General features: G+C 33.3%; 1 protein-coding gene across 11 annotated transcripts in view; it reads left to right on the top strand.

The window, feature by feature from the left end:
* LOC105213141 (TLD domain-containing protein 2) overlaps window positions 1–25,399 on the top strand; it is a 154,902-nt gene that overhangs the window by 32,775 nt on the left and 96,728 nt on the right. For all 11 annotated transcript variants that reach the window (XM_054225432.1, XM_011185714.3, XM_054225431.1 and 8 more), the window contains 2 exons: window positions 3,736–4,192; window positions 4,899–5,386. In XM_054225432.1, coding sequence (XP_054081407.1) covers window positions 3,941–4,192; window positions 4,899–5,386 — 740 coding nt within the window. In that variant the 5' untranslated portion in view covers window positions 3,736–3,940. The remainder of the gene's footprint in view (window positions 1–3,735; window positions 4,193–4,898; window positions 5,387–25,399) is intronic.

Raw genomic sequence — 25,399 nt, 5'->3', positions numbered from 1 at the left:
AATATGCGTAATGAAAATATCCATAAAGATCTTGGTATTCTCATGGTAAAGAAAGAAGTAGAGAACAGCAGAAATAAATATTTATCCAAACTCCGAGATCACCCAAACCCATTGGCTAATGCTTTATTACATTCTTGTAATCAATCACGTCTAAAAAGAAGAGATATGCCAGCACACTGAGGAGCAACGTTTCACCAAAACAACTCAATCAATTGGTTGAGCTTGTCTAGTTTTAATTAGAATTAAGATTTTATAACTTATTGTTAGGTTCCAAAGAGCAGATTCAATAAATAAAGAAATATATGAAAAAAAAAATTCAAGAAAAATTGGTTTGTATATTTTTAGTAGACCGATAAGGTTATATTCACTTTTTAGCATTTTTTTAACAAACCAAGGTGATCCAATTGATGTAGAAGAATTTTTTGTGCGTCAACATATGTATAATGTAAATACAGCTAAAGCGCACAATTGATTTTTGATAAAATAATAAAAAAAAAAAATAATAATAATAAAGAATAAATAATTAACATACACAAGTATCTTCCGTATTCTGCATATACATACATATGTACATATCTACAAATATACTTCTGTGTAATTGATGAACTTTCAAAGTCTAACTATAAATCTAAATCAACAAAAGCTATATTCATACAGCTATTACGTGATACGCCAATTATTTACTAATTTCAAGGATTTATATGCAAAATTAAAGATGATACCAGGCAGTGATGGCACGTCGATTAACTTGACTTTCGATGAGGGCGTCAACGTTATGCATATATTGAGTACCGATATATGTACATATGGAAATATATATTTGTTTTTACATACTTACCTTAACGAATATGACACCTTTTAAAAACGTCACTTGGAAATCATTATTTAGAATGCAAAGTGCAATCATTGCAAATGAGAGATGATATAAAGGGAACAAAAATATTTTTTCTTTTTTATTGTTTTGTTATTGTTGTTTTTACTCGATAATAATGTAATAGCAATTATTGTTGCCACATGATACTAATAAATATGACCGTAAACTATATGAGGAGAAAGCTTTAGAGTTTAGTCTAAACACAACTTTAACTTAATCTCCTAGTACTACTAAAGAGGGTTCTCGGTAGACTGACTGTTCGTAAGTTCTTTGTCGATATTTAAAAAATGCCAATTGTAGCACTAAAGAGTTACAAACCTACTAGTGAAGATCGTATTGGAGAAGTCAACTTCTACAAGAAGTCTTACTTCTACAGTAAATTTTTGACAATATGACTACAAAAACTTCACTCTTATAGCTTTACAAAATTCGCTTAGTACCTAGATATGTTTATAACGCGCACTAGTTTATTTCCAACTCCGTAAGTAAAGGTTGAGGGAGACCCTTTGTTTACTCTGTTTGAAAGGAAACTATTTTTTATTATTTTCAACACTGGATGATACAGAATAACTTCCAAGCTTGAAAAATCGAATATAGGCTCTCTTTATCTACCACAATAGCCTGAAGAAAGCCCATAATTAAATGAACTGTCTCAATCATAACTAGCTTTATGTCAGTTTTTCTTCTCTTCTGTTTTAATATGATTCAACCGTGTGTCATCTCTATTGCACACCTGGTTTTCTCTTTAAAACTGAGTCATTGAAAATTCTAGGCTTTACTAGTAGCCCTGTTTAATATTCACTGGTGATTGACAGTTGACTACTGACACTGACGTATTTATCTACAATGCACTGGCTTATAAAAATCTATATACAGATACATACGAGTATATGCCTAATACATAATTTATTAGCAATGCAAGTTCCGTAAAGTCTGTAGTATACCAATTTATACGGAATTTCTTCATTGAATATCGAACGGAAATGTTTGACATTTGGGGAAACACTTGCATAGAGAGCTCATCTGGGAATTTTGTTCGAAAATATACAACATTCTAACCATAACTACTACTAAAGAGGAAAGGGGGGTTTCTGTTAAAGGTGAGCGATACGGAGGCACATGCCAGATCTATAGTTATAGCTACAAGGTATGGCATTCCATGCTTTACAAAAGGATATACAGGGAGTCAGAAACCTTTAGCAAAATCATAAATATCTGAGCTAATATTGAAATTTAGACGAAAAAAATTTTCACAATTTTTATATTGCAAAATTAAGAATAGAAAATATACTTTTATAATTTCAAATGGAAGGCCATAAGCTTTGCAGAAATTATTAGATTGTGTCTACATTGAAGAGAGTACATATATGTAGTTATCGGACTCCGACAGTACTTAGCCGCTCCTTACGGGTTCTAATTATCTAACTCCATGTGCTCTCAATAATTATACAACAAATATGAAGCAACAGTTGTTAAATAATTTCAGCACCTTCTCATTAACTTGAGTTCATTCAACCGCTTGGCCCCTTCAAATGCGCAAATGTCATTGCCGCAGCTGCAATTTACGCTTGTGTAGTAATGCGAGTCACAAATTGCAAATTCGTTGCAATTACAAATCCGCACAAAGCATATTATACTCTACGCTACGACACGCTAATTTCGCATTGTGTTTAATTAACGTGACACTAAAAGGCGCTAATTACTAACTCGACAGTGGCGGCAGGTAAATAATATTTGCGTTGATACTAAAATACATATGTATATACAGGCAAATGCCTACACACTGCCAATTAAAATGCATTTCTATTGACATAACAATAAACACAGAAACATCAATCATACACAGCTAAGTTTTCCAAGTCATCTAGCGCCGTAGCGATGTCAGGCTAATTAAGCGACTTCATTTAAACCTAATATTTACGGCTAAGTGATCATTTCGAAGGCGAATTCGAATTCGAATTTAGTGGAAAAATCACAAAAAGTCATAAGCGCGGCTGAGAAATACCCCCTACCCAGTACGCGCACTTAATGAGTCACATCAAACGTGTGCGAACGACGAACGACGAGGTGTGAGAATACGGGCCAAAGATCAATGATCCCAGCGGAGTCGCATTTGACGCGTGCGGTGCACGCTGAGCGCTGAGCGGGGCGCAACTTTCATTTTCATTGAAACCGCATGGCTGCAAATAAAAATGTGTTTCAAATGAGTTTTTCTATCGGTACGAGCGGGTACGCCAGCGATAAGCGTCGATCGGCGGCGACGTGTAATGAGTAAGTGCATCCGCTCGTCAGCCCCCAGCCGCCCAGTGGTCCGCCTGCTGCTTTGATTATTTATTTACCTGCCTGTCGACTTAGTGGCAGCGGCAACACGGCGCGTCTGGCTCGTGGCTGTCAGTGTGACAGCTACGATTATCTGTCGATATGCGCCGAACACGCTAAGCGTATGTAATGCCCGTGATTTACACGAGATTCACAATGTAAAACAAAGCGCTATAAATAGCAATGAATGATCACCGGTGAACACGCTGTCGGCGACGCCCCCGCAACTCGTTGCAACGCCGCCAAGTTTTTGCTGGAATCGGTAAAGGGCGTACGTCCCGTAAATTGGCGGGTTATTAAGACAATCACATTGCGAAAACAGTTAATTTATTGTTAACACAATTAGCCATAATTTGAGCGTTAAACAGACAATGCCAGCGAGGCGTTAAATCGACAATAAATGCCGGGCAATTGTTATGCACGATTTTTTTACAGTTACAGCTGAGCAAAAAACTATTTCTTGTGAATTTCTTTGGGAACTATTAGCACTCTTACCAACATGCTATTAATCACTAATTTATTAATTTTTTTTATTTTCACAGATTTTTTACCTAAAATTTTTTTATCAAACAACGAAAGGACGTTACTTGAAATTCCAAACGCCAAAAGTAAACAAAAAACGAAAGCAAACACAAATTCGACTTTGATTAATTACTAATCGAAAGTTAAGCTCACTAACCTTGACCCCACTGACTTTGACCGCAGACAGTTCCACGCGCGCGCGTGCTCTCTTTATATTTAACCAAAATGAGTATTATCGATAGCGGACGTTATCGGCTGCGTAAAGATTGGGCCAGCGCCTCCATACCGTCATTGGTCGACATCGATGAGCATGTGAGCGATGAGGTCGAGAATTCGCTAAATATTACCACACCATTGCCACCACCGAAGCCGCCACGTCGCAGCTCATTGGCCTTGGGTTTGTTCTCGAGCAAAGGCGATAAGAGTCAGAAGAGACGCAGCTCGATTGCGGTATTTTTACGACGCGACAGTAATAAGGTAAGTGCATAAGATATGGGTTTTAATCTAGTATGGCAAGGTATTTAAATGATAGTATTACAAGGAAGAATCAATTTGATTTATATCCCTGAACTATGAACTTTCTAAAGTGTCCATTGAAACTTTTGTGGCTTGAATATCACTGAAGTTTATTCTGAGAGATTATAGGGAAAGGAATCGGTAATCAGTAGTGATGGCTTCATTATGCCTTGGATTACTTGAAAATTTAAAGGTTTGGTAAACTGATCTCGCTTAAACAAACTACACTAGCAGCAACAGAGCAGAACATCATGTAGTCATTCTTGAGATTTATCCTCAGTTCTTTTTGTAACTTTTGATTGACCTAACCTTAGGAGTCTTTTATGTTTCGATTGTCTAATTACAATTTTTATCGAAAAAAAGCATCGAAGCCTCATAGCTATATGCCCATAAGTCCCAAAACGTTTCCTCAATTTAGCTTTAGCAGACTGTATTACTCAACTACTTGGAATCAAGAAGCCTGTTTGAAGTATGTTAAAGTCAATCCAAAGATGTTATTAGTATCGTGTAAGGTTTTGATAGAGAGATCTGATTTAATAAGTGAATACCAAAATTAGAAATATGAACTCATTCAAAATAAGCCAAATATTATGTTAGCAAATATACATCAATATTCATTGCCTTTAGCCAATTCTAATAAATTTTACTCTCTCTCTCTCGCTTACAGAATTCAACCAAAGATTCCTACGAATCAGCTGTGAAACACGAAAAAAGCGATGGTTCTAACACACCGGGCAGTCCGGAGATTTCCTTCAGCTCGGCTGACAATTTGCGTGCCTCATCGCCTAATGAACCGGGCAAAGTAACATATTTTGATGATGGCTCCAGCCTAAGACCCATAGTGAAGGGTATAAACAATACATACGATTCGCCTGTAGACAAAGAGCGTAATCGTCGACGACGCAGTTCACTGCAGGCCAAATTGGAACGACATCGTCGCAAGAATAACGACATCAGTCAATTGAGCATAGACAACAGCCTGCCAAGCGGCTCACAAAGCGATTTGACCAATGGCAGTATGGGCGGTAGTGGCCTCGGTACATCATCGGCTGATCTTTCGTGCGGTGATATCGATCCGAATCATTCGGCATATTTTCCGCGTCAGAAACGTCATTCATGGTGGAATATTTTCGTACCAGACAACTTGAAGACCAGGTGAGCGGCAAAGACTGGAGTTTTTTTTTTAATTTGATTACTTTTTGAGTATATGAATGGGGTATTCAACTAAAACCGTTAACTGGATAACTGTGTTGTGTGAATTTAAAACTGCTAATAACTGCTCACGCGTGTAACTCCTAACGTACTACTGCTATGTTTAACGTTTTTAAAATTACAACTGAAATTGTGAAATTTCTGGGCATTCAAGTTGCATCATAAACACGAGTTTAAAGGAAATTTTGGTGTTTTTTTTATACGCTTGATTACGTACTTTGCTGGGAATTTTCCTTAAATTCGCTTCAAAGTCCAGTGTTGTCTTCGAATTTTGCAACATAATTTTACTAAATTGTTAAATCAAAAACACAAAATCTTAAACTCGAGTTTGTGGCGCAACGTGTTCTTAATGTTATATGAAATAACCAAGAAATTAATTGTGCGCTATGCTTATAACGGCATGTGCTGTCAAACCGACTGAAGACAGTATACCGGAATGCCATATTTTTAGATTTTTTACTCTAATTATTTTTATAATCTTTCTTTTTGCCTGTTTTGTGCCAATAACCTTTTGAGAATCTTTAACCGGGTTCAACTATATTTAAATTTAACTCTTCACTGGCGTGAAGACACAGTTACACACATAAATGACTAACAAATATTAACTTATGCGGAGTAATGCTGCCGAATGCAGAAGATGTGCACGTGTTCAATTGAATGTGTTATAAAAGTCTTTGTGGCTTCATGAGTGGGTATATATTTCGTATTTCGCATGTGGGAATAACCAGCATGCGGTTAGCGTGCGAACGCTGTTATTTCCCAAGAAGGTTAAGAAGAAATGCAAAAGAACCAGTATTTTTGCACTTTAACGGCTTCGGCTCCTGCCTTTTAAATTCTGATGGAACTTTTTTTTACATATAGGAGTATTAAGTCGTGTTATGACATGAAATGCATGTGAGTTTGAATTTTTGCCACACCTCTTTATATGGGTATGTCGGTTGTGGGTTCATAATTTAATATCATCTTTCTTTTGGTTTCACTTATGACATTTCTTCTCATCACACAAATGATTTCCGCTCGTTTGGATGTCATGCGACTTTTTTTTGTGCCTTCGGAAATGCTAAAAATACGAATTGAATGCCATATGTAAGAACACAAAGGAAACCAGTAAGTGGAGCTCGTAAATTACTCTATACAGTAGTGAGGATTGTGAACAATTTTTTTTTAATATTTTAAATTTTTAAGATTCATTTAAGTTGCTTCAAATTTCTTAAAAAGTAATTTAATGTTGAAATTTCGTTATGATATTTTTTAATTAAGTCGTTAATTTACTCGAAGATCCCAGTTGGGTTAGTTGTGCTTTGGGATCTCACAGCTTACAATGAAAACTTAATAAAGTTTGGCTGAATATTAGTCTTACTGGCTTCTGTATATATCCGATATTCACGAGGCGCTTTCTTTTTACATGTGAAAACAGTAGACTAAAGATCAAAAAAGAAAATTTTTTCTTCTCGATCTCATATGTGTAGTCATCTTCCTTAGTACAACTAAGCAGTCATTGAAGTAAACAGGTCTGTTGCTTTTAGTCTGAACTGCTAGTACTGACTTCTGAGATCGTAGCTTATTATCTATAGGAGATTCGGTAGAATAAAAAGAAATAGTCGACGGCAGTCATATGAGACATAAAAATCAGGTGCAAAGATGAGATATGCTTTCTCTCCCGAAACTCAAAACTGTAAACATCATGTTATTATTGAAATTTGATAATATAAAAGCCTCAACTACTATATTCAATACGCGCTCAAGTGAGACTATCGCATGTATTTCTATATTAATTAAAATCGGTATGTATTGTATGTATGTTTATGTAAATATCGTCCTTTATCTCTTGAAAGCATTTTCAAATTTACAAGTTCAATTGTTGTAAGCTGTAATCAGATATGAGCACAAACAAATTCTCGAATATACAGTGGCTCACAGCTTATTTCGTGTAAGCAACAATTTTGATAATACTGATATGAAATTAATATTTTTTGCTCTGAACTAAATGAACGAATGATACAATTATATTGATAATTTAGTTTTAAATACAAAACATGTAAAAAAATTTACAAAAGTATTCAAATTCAATATTTTATTAAACAAAAACCAAAAACACTCATAATTCATGGGTCACAGCTTATTTCGTGTGTTGATTTTCGTTCATGTGATACATGGAAATAACGGATGCAGAAAACTAACGGTAATTCAAAGTGTGAACTATGAATACTTAAGGAGCAGTTTATGTTCTAAAAACAATGCAGATCAGTTGCAATTACGCGGTATATCAACATGGGTCCACGCACTTCAATTGAAAAACGCGAATTAGTTATTAAACATTTTAAAAGTGGAAATACGCAAAAACAAATTGCTGAAATGGTTGATTTAAGTTCATCTACAGTTCAATATATAATTCAGCGCTTTGTACGTGAAAATCGCTTGCATAATAAGGGTAGAAAGGCTCCTAATAAAATTTTTAATGAAACGGATAAGAGGTGGATTTTAAAACAGATTAAAAAAGAACCAATGTTAAGTGCTCCAGCGGTGACCAAAGATGTTGAAATGCTTCTCGGCAAAAAATGTCATCCAGAAACTGTGCTCAGAATATTAAGGGATTCCAATTTTCATGGGCGAACAGCACGGAATAAGCCTTTTATAAATAAGAAAAATAAAAAAGCCCGTTTACAGTTAGCAAAAGACCATTTAAACAAGGACAATGCTTTTTGGAATACGGTTATTTTCGCCGATGAGAGCAAGTTTAATCTTTTTGCGTCAAATGGTAAAGCATACGTATGGCAGAAACCAAATACTGAGCTCCAAACAAAAAATTTACGCGCAACAGTAAAACATGGTGGCGGTCATGTAATGGTTTGGGGGTGTATGTCATCTGCAGGGTCGATTGGAGTTTATAGACTCCACTATGAATAAAGAAGTGTACCTAGACTTACTGAAGCAAAATTTGCTTCAAAGTGCAGAAGACCTGGGTATACGTGACACTTTTCGCTTCTACCAGGACAACGACCCTAAACATAAATCTGGTCTTGTACAAACTTGGCTCATTTGGAATTGTCCACACCTCGTCCAAACACCTGCACAGTCACCAGATTTGAACGTTATTGAAAATGTATGGCACATTCTGGAAATTAATATTAGAAAACACCACATTTCTAGCGTCCAAACTCTAAAAGCGGCTTTGAAGGAAGAGTGGGGTAAAATATCGCCAGATTATACAAAAAAATTGGTGGAATCAATGCAAAACCGCATGAAAGCTGTAATCGAGCAAAAAGGCTTTTCCACAAAATATTGAAATTTTATTTTGGTTTACTTTTTATAACTTTTTAGTAAGAATTTTTATACCACACGAAATAAGCTGTGACCCATGAATTATGAGTGTTTTTGGTTCTTGTTTAATAAAATATTGAATTTGAATACTTTTGTAAATTTTTTTACATGTTTTGTATTTAAAACTAAATTATCAATATAATTGCATCATTCGTTCATTTAGTTCAGAGCAAAAAATATTAATTTCATATCAGTATTATCAAAAATGTTGCTTACACGAAATAAGCTGTGAGCCACTGTATATGTACATATTTGTAAATATGTAACAGTTTTCTATGGATCATAGACATACATATGTATGTACAATATAATTTCCACTCATTTAATCATTGAATGCATCAATGTATGTATGCTTATAATATGTTTGTAGCATGATTATTGACCTGTTCCGATGATTACAGTTAGCCACTATTGTTTGCCGCACAATGTGCTAGTCATTCAGGTGTAACGGCAATAGTTAGCTGTCAAGCATATGATAATTTTTGCAAGCTCTTTTCAAGTTCCACGAGATGCTTACCTACATCATGAAGCGCTGGCGTTATTTAGCGCATTAAATTAATGCCATAATTAAGTAATTTGTAGCAAAATACATAAATTAATAATAATTTGCAAAATAAATTAGTGTTAATTAATTATTCCGATCGTGGCATCGCATAGCTACATACATATTTGTGTATGAATGTATGTTGATAGTTTTACTTTAAATTGAAGCGTTGATTAGGCACAGTTAGAATATCCGATTAAAGTCAAATATGCAGCATTTTCTTCGATAAATTGATGCCAATTTGAAGAAAATTTCATAATGCCACCCTCATAAACACGTTCCCGAAGCTTCTAACTATCGTCGCTATCGTTATGTCTTTTCTACCTTCACAAGATACTTCTCTATTAACTAAAACTCTTTTTTGGTGACCAAATCGGAATGGTTTAAAGAGAAGAATAATTGTAATCATTGAACAATAATTATTTACAAATGGAATTCCGTATATATCTTATTCGTGCTATGTCTGCTTCAAGAATTGTCCAAAATTTCCTTTATCAACACTCTCTGCAGTCACTAACTAAATGAAGAAATCTCACATTTAAATTAGTCTGTGGTTTTATCCCAAATTATTCCTGACTATAGATAAACATAAAACATTTTATAAAAAAATACAAAAACATATTGAGAAAATGTTTTATAACAAAAAATTCCAAACAGTCATAACATGTCTGCTATTAATAAATATCAATTTATAACGAAGTAAACTTCGGACGATTAATTAATTTGAGCATAAAATGCAAATGATCATTAATTGTAATTTCAAAGTTGCCTTGGAAAAATTCCATTCCGAAATGCATAAACAAATAAATTTTCTACAATTTCAATACTCGTAAGTGTGTAAGTGTAATGGCATGTAATTGAAAAATGCAACGGTACACCCACATGATGCACAAAAGAAGCCCATGTATACCTGTGTGTCTAAATAGGTCGCTGAAGCTTTCTTTCTCAGAACAACAACAACAAAAAAATCAATTTTAATTAAGATAAGAATAAAGTGAATCACTTGTAGGCATTCACCGTTACTATTTATGAAAATATTTGCACTCCGAACCCACCTACAATAAACCGAGTGAAATGACAGAAACGATAATGAATACCGCGACCGCATCGGCAGCAGCAGCAGTATGTTGTTGGCGGTGGCAACAACAATATGAGTACATGCGAGTAATTGTAAACAACAAGTTCGTACGACTCTTGAACGCCATCTGCATCTTCACCTTCATTAATTGAGCGAAAAGAGGGATCGAAATGAGAGGTGTACGCATGCTCGACTGCACGTGCGCTTCGAATGCAACCGTGTAGACTGCGTATGGCGCTATTGTGCGGCAAGGAATAAATATTTAAATTGCCTATCAGCAATTCTAGAGAGATATGAACAGCTGTTGTTGTTTTTATTAATAGAGAGGGTATTTTCTCTAATTAAAATTGTGCGAACGGTGTACTCTGTACTGTATGGACAGTATTATACATGATATTAGATTATTATTAGAGCTAATTAAAATATTTCTCTAGACAATTACTTTTCAATTAATGTTTCTTCAGAATCTTTTTTGTTGTACAAGAATTCAAACATTCAGTTCTTCCAAAAAAATACAACCTTCTTAAAACAATATTTGGAGCCTTTTTAAATCCCTCCAATATTTAAAAAAATGTTGTATCGTAAATTTAATTAAATATTGAAACAGGTAGCAATCCACTTATAGAAATGCTTTCAGTCGCGCTTCAGTTGGACCTACATATATGTACATATATATTGCAAACTTGTTCATCTCTATGAAAAATTTTCAAACAGGTGGCAACCATCTAACCTTTAAACACCAACCATTCCAAAAACTATCATTTAAATCGAGCCAGTTTTCACTTTAGTAACATTTTGTGTAACATGCACGTGAAGCAATTTTGTTGCGTAACCAAAATTTGTTGCATTTCAATGTTCTTCCTTCATCTTCTTTTCACTTCTAACCCATAAACCTCAAATAAACTTAGTTCAAAATGATATTGTAGATAAAATAGCAGAAACATTGCATTACAGTGAAGTGCATTGTATTGGGAGTGGTTTGGAAATTGCAATCATAATTTTGTGGTTTCAAGCACTATGAACGGTACTGCGGTTTTCAATTATTTTTTTATTGAAAAAATTTATTAGTCATAAAAACCAACCTATACATATTTTTGTGGTAAGAATGTTAAAATAATATAATTAAAATATTTGTTTTTCAAAAAATAATATTTAGAATACAAATTTTCCTTCACAAAATAACAACGAAGGTCATATAAAAATTAAAAAAAAAATGTTATAAAACAGTCACTGAACAAAAAATATCATGCATTTCGAATTCTGTTGGAAAATAGCATCGAAGAAATAATTTTTGTTCGAAAGGCTTTCAATATCTATTTTACTCTGAAAAACGGTCTTAAGGACCAGAGTATTATTCTCTTAGCTTTACTTTCAGAATTGTGATTCGATTCTCTCAAATTTATCGACATCGGAAATATTCGATTTATATTTTCGGATATACTTTTTTAGATACTTGAGCTCTTTTATGTTTCAAATCCATGTTTTACAGAACAGGCCTGAAGTCAAAATAATCTATTTTCGCTTCAAAAAATTTGCTTAAAAATATTTTTATATAAATATCGATTCCAAAGCCAATATACCGCATATTAAATATTAAAAGCTTTATCACTAACTAGAAATATATTCCCGAAAACTCATAACATGGTCACACATATAAATTTAACTAACAAAATTCATAAAATTATAAATTTTTAGGTCAATTGCCCGTAAAACGTGTGCCTTCGATGAATAATTGGGTCATATAGTGATTGATAAGCAAAATACGGCAGCGGTACTTTTTCAATTCTGCTGTTTTGGAACTCAATATTGGCGTTGTTAACACAATTAAACCCAATTATAAGGCAATAAACGAAATTTAGCTGAAATAATTTTGCACGAACTCGCAAAAACGTGCGCTGTGTAAATTTGGTGGGTACTGACAAAATTGTTGTTTAGTTTAAAGTTAAAAATAGTAATAACAAATTGACAGATAAACTTGCATTGACAACAGTTGTCAAGCGCACTTATTTGAGGGTATTGACATCACTCAGATAACAGCAACAGTTATGCAATGGCACTTCAATGGCATGCAAGTAATCATATTCAGTAAGGCAAGTACATATTTACAGCTCCGCATTTTCCTATACCCAAGTGCGTACTTGTTCACACAGTTTTACTAGGAATTCGCGTGATTTCACGCATTCGCACTAAGCAAAATTGTAAATTTCTTGTGTAATTCAACTTGATTTGTCTAAAAACCGCTTTGAAAAAAATATGTCTCGAATTAATTTCAACAAAACTGAGTGGTTATTTGACTCATAGCGAATTCATTTACAGTTTTCTGAGAAGTTAGTAAATAGCTTTAAACAGCTGGATTCTTCTGGAGCTTTTCACTTGTGTTTTTATTCATATACATATTTGCGTATAGACATACTTAGGACGATTTATGTATAAATTTTTATAAAATGAAATAAATGTGCATGAACTTTTTGCAAAAAAACTAATAGATTAGAAAATTACAAAATGTTTCTGAATATGCAGGTTTGTTATTACTATTATATATGTACGATATAAAAAACAAAACATTAAAAACATTTTTTAAAGTATAAAACATAATTTAATTTTAGGCTTATAGTAAATATTTATATGTGCATTTTACTATATTTACTAGTAAATCTCAGACATTTCAGTTTAACTGAAAGAAATATTTATTTTAATAGTCAGGAGTATTGCCCTTACATTCTAAAGCTAAATTAAGCCGCTTAATCAGAGAATTAACTAATGACTGTAGAATAGTTATGTTAATATTGGCAAATTCTTGCTCTATGCCAAATTTAAGGTGACGTACTGTCTCAAACTGCTTTGGAAAATAGTAGCAGAGAGGATCCCCAGAGATCCTCAATAGGCTTTAGGTTCCAACTCAATGCTGCACATTGTAATACTGGAAATTTCCGGTCGCTGAATGCAGCCCATGAAATCAGGGTACCGCTTCCAAAACATCGCTTGTAGCAGGACCGTCGTTCCTGGTGCGAATTTCTCAAATATTTCTTGCAATGTTCTGAGCCGACCAAATCCGTTGAATCATCCTTTTGCACCGAACATCAATGTTGATCTTCCCCTTCGGCGCACTGTACCATAATTAGTGGGGTTTTTAAGAAGTTTTGATAAACATTTTCGATATAGCTTTGGTCTAGATGCATTTTTTTACATTATCATCAAGAAAGATCAGCTAAACTGATTTTGCACTTATAAATATTTACTATGCAATACCCAATACTCAAGTACATTTCTTAATGCACCGGTACAACGAACGAGTAAAGTATGAACGAGTTTTCGTTGCATAGTAACGGCAACATATCAACCTTTTCTTCTACATTTACCGAAATTCAAAAGATAACATTGAACAAGAATTATAAACAATAACAAAAATGCACATATGATGCATGTATGAGGTATGTATGTATGTATGTATGTCTTAAAATGTGAAATATGAAACAGTAAATTATAAAAAGGGATCTTGAATCTTGGAATTCAACTGTCAACAGAAATATATATGTCTTGAATACGGAGTCTCCGGGAGCCAGCAAAATCACTCAATACTTATATATGTTTTTCAAATAGAATTAGAATGTTAAGCCTTCCAATCGGATAACAAAATTTTTATTTGATCTTAATTGTTCTGCAGACAATCACGCAGTTTTTAAGAATTGCAGTCTCTTCAGATCTCGGAAGTTAATTCAACTGGTAGGCCAAATCTAGCTAATTAACTTTTCAAATTGCCAAAAACAGCTTTGGAGCTTTAAAACCACGTAAGATCTCAAATTTCTTTTTTATCCTCAACCAAAAATTAAGTTTCTTGAAAATATATGGAGCAAAACCAAATACAGTCTTAATGTTTCGGAAAGTGAAAGCCTTGTCCGTTACACTTTAGCTGTCTTACAATTACTTTCCTACAGAACAGTTAGGTGATCCCTGTACAACCAGCCTACATACATATCTATGTAAGTATGTATATCAGCGCAACAATTATTGTTTGAAAAACGATATATTAGTGTTGTCAATTGTTGTTGTAATTTGCATACCTGGAAAATAAACAAAATAGCTGCGCTAATATGTGGCTAATAAACATATCACAAAATGCAAACAACAAATTCTGCGCGAGCGCTCGCGTCAGTTTACACAGCAAATATCGTAAAAACGCGAGTATGAATATATAGTACTTCGAAAAAAGGGGAGTAGGCAAAAAACAAAAAAAATAAAAAATAATTTTGCGCTAATATTATCGCTTTTAAAGACTGTCTGCTGTTGCTGCTACTGCTTTGCGGTTTTACTTAAATTTTTTATATTTATTATCATTTTTTGCATGCACTCGTGCACGGTACAAAAATGTTGTTGATTTAATGTTGTTTATATTTTATAGCTAGACTCTTACACATTTTTTTATGGCAAATACTAAAAGCAGCTGTAATCATAAAAGCCACAAAAATAAATGAAAAAGTGCAAAAAAATGGCAACAAATAGCCAAGTAGCGTGATATACATATATTTACGCGTTATGAGTATAAATAGCGCTGACTGCTTTTCGTACACAAAAAAACGGGATACATATACATATGTATAAAATCTATTTGTTTTTGCAGCAAAAATTTATAGCCATCGATAAGCAATAAACACTCGAGTTTTAATGGTCAGACGACATAATTTATTTACCCGCACGCATTTTAAATTTCTAAACACCACAAGTATTCATGCACTTTTGTATACAGAAGTGTGATTATGTATGATATTCAGGTAGCGTATACGTCGTGTAGCACCCAATGCATTGCTGCGAACTTATATATACTATGTAAGCGTAGCTATAGTTGTAAATATAACAGTAATAATTTATAAATTCATAATCACCATTTCATGATTACTCATTACAAAACGGTTATTGGAAATGTGCCGTTATAATTTATTATTCCAGTTCGGCCAATCTAAGCTGAAATTTTCCATTGCAAACAGTACACAGTGGAACTTCTCCAACTCGAATCACCGTAATCCACAAAAAAACTTCGAGTTAGAAAGACTTCGAGTTTTAGAAGTTTTCATTAAAACATACAATTTTTCAATTCAAGAGTAAGAGTTATGGAGATCTTCGAGTTATAGAAGTTCGAGATACGGAAGTTTAACTCTATATAACTCTCTTGCATCTTTATTATACAAAAAAAAGTTATCGAAAAAAATATCGAGTGGTCTTATTTTGTGAAAAGTCAAAAGTAGTTTAAGTAAAGTAGTCAGCTCTATGAATATATTTTGCTTTTCGAACCCGCGTTAATTCTCTAATTCTCCGGATATTTGATTACATTATATATATTGATATGATACCGATTATTTTTATACAAATATATCGGCTTTTTCTCATTTATCAGAAATTAATCGGCTACATGAAGTTTTTAATTCAGATAAATTATTATTTATTCGAAGTTTAGTTTAAGGAAAACCTGATCAATTTGAAATACAGCAGATTATTCCAAAATCGATTAATCGATAATTCATAATCTCTCATTTATCTTGTTTTGATAATAAATAACTTTCCATGCTTCTAGTGTAATAATTTTTATAACATACCTTATCTCCACACACCAAATGCCTCTGTAGCATCGGTCCAATCACTTATTCCGTCTACTATTTACCTGCGATTAAGCATTTCGAAATTTTATTACCGTTACACCAATACTACTGAAGTGAGCCATAACTCATATTTTGGAACTGTAAGATTTTGACAATTTCGTTTTCATTATTATTTATGTCAGCGATGTTGCGCCAAAAGCGATAAACATAATTTGTGTTATATACCTGCATATTTACATATATAATACGTATGTACATACATACATATGTAAGCAATTATATTATTTAAAGAAAAAAAACAAAAAACGACTTATTACGTATTGTTTATAACAGCTTTACAGCTTTCTTATAACTTACTGGAGATAACATTACGTATGTGTATGTATGTTGTAAATATGAACTTTGTATGTACATATATGCATAGAAAAATTCTTATATGCTTAGGTTTGCCAGAGTAAAAGTTAATTATAGCTGAAGATAATTAATTGCTTAAAGAACGGTGCAAAAATTATCATATGTCTGTAAAATGAACTACGTGTGTGGAATAATTTGTGGAAAAAAGAAAAATTAACTTTAACTAAAGCCTATTTACATATGAATATCTATACATATGCCTATGTATGTATATCATTACTCATAGTTAATTATGCTTAAGTACTGTGGCCCTCTTGCAACTGTGAGCTTAGAACTTGCCTTAATTCTCCTTCTCATCATCCATTAATCATTTTTAGGTTATGACGATGCTTTTGTTTAGTTATATTGTTATACTCTCGCAACAAAGTTGCCAAGAGAGTATAATAGTTTTGTTCACCTAACGGCCGTTAGTAACATCTAAAACTAATCGAGTTAGGTATGGAGTTATACATAGCTCAGGGTGACGAGTAGCTGTGTCCTATTTCTTTCTATCCGTCCGTCTGTTCGTCTGTGCAAGCGATAACTTGAGTAAAAATTGAGATATCTTGATGAAACTTGGTACACATATTGCTTGACACCATAAGAAGGTTGCTTTCGAAGATTGGCGAAATCGGCCACGCCCACCAAATGGCGAAAACCGAAAACAGATAAAATGATTTGGTACAAAGGATCGTACTAGGAAGGGACATATTTGGATGTTTATGTTTTTTGGGAAAGTGGGCGTAGCCACGCCCTCTATTAAGTTTTTTGGAAATATATCGTAAACTACTAAAGCTATATCAACCAAACTTCCAAGAATCGCTTCTTTTAGATACTACCTTATACATTCCAAAAATGGAGGAAATCGGATAATAACCACGCGTACCTCCCATACAAAGGTTTTGTTGAAAACTGCTAAAAATGCTTTAATTCCTTACTTGCTTTATTTTAGTTATATAATATATAATTTTTAACATTAAGGGGTTAGGCGTAGTCAGAGACACGGAAAATTAGAATGTTCAGTTTTGTTTTTTTTGCTAGTCATTCATGTTATTTGAGAAAAGTAATAATATGACATTATTACACAATGTTTCTTGACTTGAAGTCACGAAAATTTGAAAACAAATATGTAATTTTCAAAGTTATAGCTGTTTGTATTGATTCAGTTTCAAAAACAGGTCCTTGCGGTGACAATCATAAGTCCTTGGAGATTCATCTAAAATCAATCGGATTAGAAAAATTAGATTTATAAATAGATAATCCTGGGCCTGATCGAAGCTTTTTTTTCAAAATTAACAAAATGGCGTACTCAGGGAATTTTTTCAGGATTTTCGGGAAAAATTAAAAAAAATCGAAATTTTTTAAAAACAAAAAAAGCTTCGATCAGGCCCAGGATTATTAAGTATTCTAAAAGTTGTATACATTTCATTAAAATCTACTGAGCGGTTTTCGAGTTACAATTTTAGCTATAATTTCGACACGAATATTTATTTTGAGTTCGATTTTTGACTTCTGTTCCAGCATGTCTCCCAAATGCCTTACCAGTTTTGAGTTGTGAAGGTTTTAAAAGTCCCTTAATCGAGACTATTATTGGAGATTTTATGCTTATTTATGAAGAAAATCGCCCTTGTGGGAAAAATTTCCAAAGTGACTAAATATCAAACGTGCCGATAGGCATTTTTGCTTCAAAAAACATCATTTGCAATTAAAGTGCACTCTTCAAGTACTTAAGTAATTACTGCAATACGATTAACAGACAATTTTTATTGAACGATTACGGTAATCATAATTTATGCCTGCCAACTAAAGTGTTTGCTTAATTCATTTTAGTAATTAATTGAAGCGCCAATTTGTCACCGTTTTAATGACTTCATTAAAGGCCTGCTAATAAAACTTTTAACTTTTTTTATTTTGCCAATAGCTGTAAATCACACGCCAATAATGAGCGCAAACACACAGACATGGAATTGCATATTTATCGCACATTTTGTTGTTTCAGTGTTTTCATTTAATCATTTAAACATTGAACTGTCATTATCTTTAACACTAACTATTTGCATACAATTATCACATTTGTTTGAAGGCAACACGTACATATCGCTTATGAGGGTTTGTGTGTATGTGTGCGAGTGCATGCAACAAGCGTTTTGCCATCTGAGTTGCCATGACGCTACCCAGCTGCGGCGAGTTAAATGTAATATTGCATTTTCTTATGCAAATAATGCCACGCGGCTCGAAACTCAATACATATTTACATACATACATACATACATTTCATTTTGAAAACATTTTTATCTTCATGCTCTCAACAAAAAACGAAGTGAACGAGCAAAAATTGCGATAAAATGCATTTTCTCATTGCAAAGCGGCGAGGAAAAAATTTATATTAAATAATATTTGTTATAAAAAATGTAATTAAATTTTTTGTTGACCAACGCGTTTTTATCTGCGTACTGCGTGTCTCCTGAATGAAATATAAATTATATTTTCTGTTTATTTAACCCATTGCGCTTTCGCAAAGATTGAATTGAAGCGCTTGTTTGCATTTGCACAAGGCGATTTTGCAATATTTTTTCTTATTCAACATCCCCTAGAGACCGGAAATGCGCTTTCGCCATCAAAGAAGCTGTTTAAATAGAAAATTTCCAGAACTCGTATCTGATGATTGGAATAAAAATTGAAATTGTTCAATTCATATCTATCTGACCAATTTGAACAATTTTCTATAACATTTTAAAGTCAAAAATGCATTTTTCTTATTAAACCGATCTCATATTATTTACGAAACATTCAAACCAATCGGGTTAACTTCTCTTTAGTATCGATAATTTTCTATATCTTCATACGTAGCTACTAAGTGTCCAGAGACAATAGATCGGAACAATAAAACTGGATAAAAAACAAAAACGGTGTGTTAATGAGATGAAATCTTAGCGTAGAAGGAAACTCTAAATCAAAGAAAGAAACGAAATTCATATGAGTACAGTTTAGCGCAAGCATATATTATAAAATGTTTGACTGGTATATGTAGTAGCTCGATTCACTATTCACTCACGATTGACTAAACATCGATTTTGTATAAGTAATAAAAAGGCGAAGATATTCTGATTTCTCACGATCCAATGTTTCTATCTGTTTTGTCTTTGAAATCAAGCATTCGATCTTTTAAAACTCTGTTTTATTTCGTAGAATTTTGGTCTCTTAGCTCTCATCTCTCTCTCCAACGTTTACATTACTAACAATCAGAGTTCCATAATGCTTTCAAAGAACCTTTTATTCGATCTTTCATACCTCATATTATGTAGACGATCATGGACTTGTTAATTATGATTTTACTGTTGACAAATCTTAGTTATTCATCGTTAACCCAGTTTTCTGATATTTACATATGTAGTTATATGTATTCGCAAATTCCTAAGAGTGTATAATAGTTTTGTCCATAACGGTTGTTTGTAACACCTAAAACTAAAAGGGTTAGATATAGAGTCATATATACCAAAGTGATCGGGGTGACGAGTAGATTTGAAATCTTGATGTCTATCCGTCTGTCTGTCCGTCTGTGCCAGTTTTAAATTGAGTAAAAATTAAGACATCTTGACGAAACTTGGTGCAAATATTCCGTGGGACCGTGAGAAGGTTGCTTTCGATGATGGGTGAAATCGGTCCTCTGCCACGTCCACAAAATGGCGAAAACCGAAAACACATTAAGTGTCATAACTAAGCTATAAATAAAGTTATAAAAGTGAAATTTGGTACAAAGGATCGCATTAGGGAGGGGCACATTTGGATGTATTTTTTTAATTTCAATGAAATTCGGTATATAATATTTTCTTGACACCCTGAAGACACGTGTGGAAAATGGATGAAATCGGTTCACAGCTACGACTACTTTCCATATAACTGAATTTTGAACTCCATCTCATTCCTTCACTTTATAATATATACATAACGAACCAATGAAGATAGTGTAATAAAACTTTACGCAACTACTGTATGTGATAAGTATCAAATCATAATTTGTAAAAAAAAAAATTATAATCGGATTGTAACTTTTCGATGCCCGGATATCGAATATGAAGAATTCAGTGCCTTAGGGTAATTTTTCAGAGGGAATATTTGTCTTTTAATAGTGTGTCTCTGTACCAGAAATGGTTAAAATCGGTTCATAACTTCCCCTAGCTCCCATATACCTAATTATAGGTTTTTTAAAAATACGATGGGCTTAATACTGAAATGGGATCAGCCCTTATATACTATACATGATGATTTTTATTATTCTAGTGGACTTTATGCCGAATATATGGATCAAATTGTGTGTTATCTTAAAAAAACTATATCAATAAATTGTGAGAGTACAAAATGTTCGGTTGCACCCGAACTTAGCCTTCCTGTTTTTCTTTTCAAATCAGCTTTAAAATAAAACAAAAAACAATAATATTTATCGGCTATTACTACCCGGTTTAGTACTGGTTGGTTTCGAATCGAATTTACTAGATTTAGAGCAGCCATAATGAGTTCCAAACTGTAAACTAACGTCGTGAAAAGTATTCCAAAAGTAATTACCACAGTTAATAAAAACTCACCACACCGAGAAGCTAAACAGTTGACATAGTGCAGGCTAGTACCACATACGGTATATTTGTATTTCAGATACATATGTATGTTATTGGCCGAGTCCACAGCCAGTGTGGCCATACCGGCACAAAATGGTTTTCTGCCCATTTCCCCAAAGGGCACAAAATGTATAAATAAATGGAAATACAGACAGATATAGTTACATATACATACATAAATGTATGTATGTATGTATGCTTTCGACTCAAAGAACACAAAAACAAGCCGGTTAAATGGATCGCTGCAGGGAAAATGTGTGTTCCGTTTTGCGTTGTCATGCAACACTTTAAAACACGCACACAATCAGCTGACTGGCTCACTATCTACAAACGAACAAACAAACATATGTACAAATGTCTGACGGACTACATATAAGTGATAAAATCATTGTACAAATAAAGAGACACGATCCACAAATAAATACAAAATATATACGAGTATGCATATGAACGCGGGTATCTGGATATTTTATGTTCATATGTACATATGTAAATGCAGAGAGGTAAAGTGACATTAATAAAGTTGACTGTGGAAAACATGCAAACCAGAAATACACGAACCGCGACGATTGTCTACAACAAAGATAGAACTCGTCGACCCACTGAGCGCTGGAACGCAGCTAAAGTATCCACATGCATACATATGCATATATATGTGTTTATGTGTGTGTGGTGCAGGGCCTCTGGTACACATGCAGGCGGCGGCCTCCTCGACGGCATTGAAGAGCAACGCGGTAATTTAGTTTGCCGCGAAGTTGAAGAGTAAACGGATACAAAGTGCTGGAGATCACGTCAATAAGCTAGAAAGAAATTTAATAATAAAACGAAAAGTTCTCATATTCATATTTCGCTATTATTAAATCAAAGTAAATATTTGCTTTACAGCACAAGTTACAAAAAGTAAATAAATAAATAAATGCAAAGTGCTCCAGTGTCAAACGGAATTGTTGCATGCCAGTGAAGTTGTGCAGAAAATGTGTTGAAGGGCAAACACAAAAAAAAAAAAAACTACAGAACGCGAAGCAATTGATAAGATATAAATAAATGCTGGAGAAATATTACACTTTCAATCAAATTGTTATACCAAACGGCGGGCGGGAAAGCAACGAAAGGAAAAGTGGCGAAAATTTGACGTGCTCTTCAATAAGAAATATCAAAAATAATTAAATAACAACAACATTTTCTTTAGTACAAATTAGTGGTCCAAATTATTTTTATTATGGTCTTGTTCTCTTTTTGAATCAAAACTAGCAATTCAAGAATTTAATAAAATTTCGATTCACTTGTTTTAGAACTCGTTGACTCAAGGCGTCTAACACGCATACAAATTTTTAATTTCGACAACAAGAATAATCAAAAAGTCTTGGTCATGGCATTTCATAGAGTTTTGTTTCTTAAGCTACTCTTGTGCTGTCTCGACTCGAGGTTCTTATTAAAATCAGGCCTTTCAAGCAACATTGCTCATTAATATCAAAAACATCAACCTGAAAGAAATGAATAGATCCAACAAATCTGATGTAAACTCCCAAATAAACCTAACGAAATGTTTCAAAAACACACAAATAAATAGAGAATGATGCAAGTTTTCTGTGATCTCTTGACCCTCACTAACTATCTACTCTTTGCCACTCAAATACTTGTTTTCTTCATTGAGAAGGCAGCAGGGGTTATTATTTTACAGCAATTTCAGATAATGAGGTCATAAAAGACACATGAATTTAAAGAGTGAGCAACTCTTATGAAAAACTCTTTATACCATGATATGGGCTCAAAAAATTTAGTTTTTTTGTCATAAATTGATTTCTTAACATGTCTAGAATACATTAGTTAAGTGATTTTAAAAAATCGAAGTCGTTTTAAAGCTACACCAGTTAGAATAAAGAGCTATTCGAAGTGCTGGGTTGGCAGCTGGAATCTTTGAACGCGTTTTTCTCAAAACTGTGTTTTTCAAACTTTCCTCCATCGTATCTCAATAACGGCTTGACCGAATGACTAGCAATCTATTGAGTGCACTCAGCACATGTAAACACACAGAACGCTCTGTTATCTTTCACAAATTCCCTGAAATTCCTACCAAAAGTCTTATTTTTTGGTATATTCTCAACCTTTGTAGTGCATTCCATGCATTTAAGCTAAGCCGCTAAGTTTTTTTTGTTTCCAATAAGCCAATCAGCCGGTATCGTGGAGATAGTGCGAGAGCATTTCTTCGAGGCGGTGATGTTCAGACCGCTGTAACTCATGTTCTACATAATACTTTTAGCTTGAAATTTATATGTCGAAATATATGTTAAAAAATCCCTAAGAAACAGGCCGTCACATGGAATGACCCCCTTAAACATTAACTAAAATGACTATTTATCCTTTCATGAATTTAATATTTTTAATGATTTAAAAAACGAAATTCTTCATTTCCCAACTGTTCACTTAAAAGCTTACTTTAGCAAGTAACTATAATTGCGTGGCAAATGGGTAGCATTATGCAAACGCTTACCGTTATATATGGCGCGCACTTCTAAAAATAGCGATATTTAATACACAACAAAACCAACTGTCAACGTTATTTGCAACGCCTGTCAGCTTCCTTTGTTTGCGGAGCCTAGTCTAACAACAAAAGTGAAAACAAACGCTTATCGTTGCTGCACAAACAGTGTGTTGGCAAAATTTCTTTCTACCATATTTTCTCACCAAAAATTATATCTACCTTTGGCAAATATTATGCTAAATACGAAAATATGCAAAAACAAGCATGACAGCATTATAAATAATGCAGACTTTTGTCATTTGTTTAAATAAAAAAAAGTAAATATAGATATTACTGTACATATACATATATATACATATACATATATGCAGATATATAATACATTTACTTTCCTTTGACGTCTGCTGCTGTACCTTTATTTAAATAGCTACTTTTTATGAATATACATATGTATATGGATTTAGAAGTTAGTGTGTAATGCGAGTATTAACTCAAAACTTTGGTTCTCGAAAATTTAAGCGCAAACGAAATAATCGCCCTAATGGCATCAAGGTTACTTCTTTTTTTTAAAGCTATATTAATTTCATGCTTATTTCGCAAAAAACTGTGGAATGCATTTAAAAAAATTTCGATTATTTATTTGCATATCAAATTTTTTGGTTTATTCCTATGACTTTTTGTTGTCTTGGGCTCCGTTTACACTTGGGTAAACACATTGTTGGCATTCTCACTCTTTTTTTACATTTCGACAACTGTCAGTATTGTGTCAATATTTGATTAATTTTCAACATTTAAGAGAATACGCAGGTGTGTTGTAGCTGAAACTCACCACAATCAGTTATATTGAAAACACTTAAAAATTTCAAATATTTCATATTTTTTTGTTTTTCTTTCCATTCTGATTCCTTAAATAAATACCTTAGTCGAAAAGTACTGGCTTTACACAGTGATAGGCAGTTAATCGTGTTCGATATATTTTCCATAAAAAAATCTCCTGGTCTAAAAATGCAACAGAAATTATGTAATTAAACGCACCATACCTTATACTTTTTTTGAACTTTGAAATGGCAATCCTAATTGAGAACATCACTCCCCCCGCAACTCGACAAACTTTGCCTTGACACACTTTCTGTGACGCACTAATTTGTGTTTGTTTATGCATTTACTCTTCAGTTTGCTCTTATCTAAATTCCATTGTTTACAATATTTAGTGTAGTCAAATTTACTTTTTTGGGAGAATGAGAAGTTTGTGGGCTGTATTATGTATTCTATGTTAATGAAGGGCAGGTAGTTCATTATATAAGGCTTTATAGTGAAATATTCATAGTAAGGTTCCCTAATTACGTTTTTCAGTGTACTTGATGCGATACTACATTGTAATAGAGTTATTTTCCGTTCAAATATAATATTTTGATTTTTCCTATACTATTGAGGCAGTCAATATTTAATTATTTTATGGGACAACTGGTTTCCACAGCTCTAAATAACATGGAAAGGTTACTAATTGCCTCAAAGCGGGTCAACACGTTGGCTTTCTCATTATTTCGTATGACCATTGGAAGTTCATCAATTAGGAGGAAGAAAACTGTTGGATTTTCTATATAAAGCGGAAGTTCAGATGTCTCTTCTTATAAGTCTGCTTGAAATCAAAGTTGTAGTATTTATATATCTTTAATAAAATAAGTTGAAATCAACGCTTAAAACAATCAAACAAACAAAAAATAGCATCTAATAGTGTAAGAAGAAAAAAATTATTCAGTAAAGAAACTATAAAATACAAAAAATATTGCAAAAAAAGTTTAAATATACTGCTTTCTTGTCTATAAATGAATGACTGAATGAATGAATCAATAAAGAAATAGTAGCAAAAGGAGGACTTGATACAAAATGTAAATATAAACAAGCAGCGCTTACTTCAAAACACACATCCAGCG

This window comes from Zeugodacus cucurbitae, chromosome 2, assembly GCF_028554725.1.
Source record: "Zeugodacus cucurbitae isolate PBARC_wt_2022May chromosome 2, idZeuCucr1.2, whole genome shotgun sequence".
Classification (NCBI taxonomy): domain Eukaryota; kingdom Metazoa; phylum Arthropoda; class Insecta; order Diptera; family Tephritidae; genus Zeugodacus; species Zeugodacus cucurbitae.
Note: the sequence above shows the minus strand (reverse complement) of the source record. Positions and strands in the feature narration are given on the sequence as shown.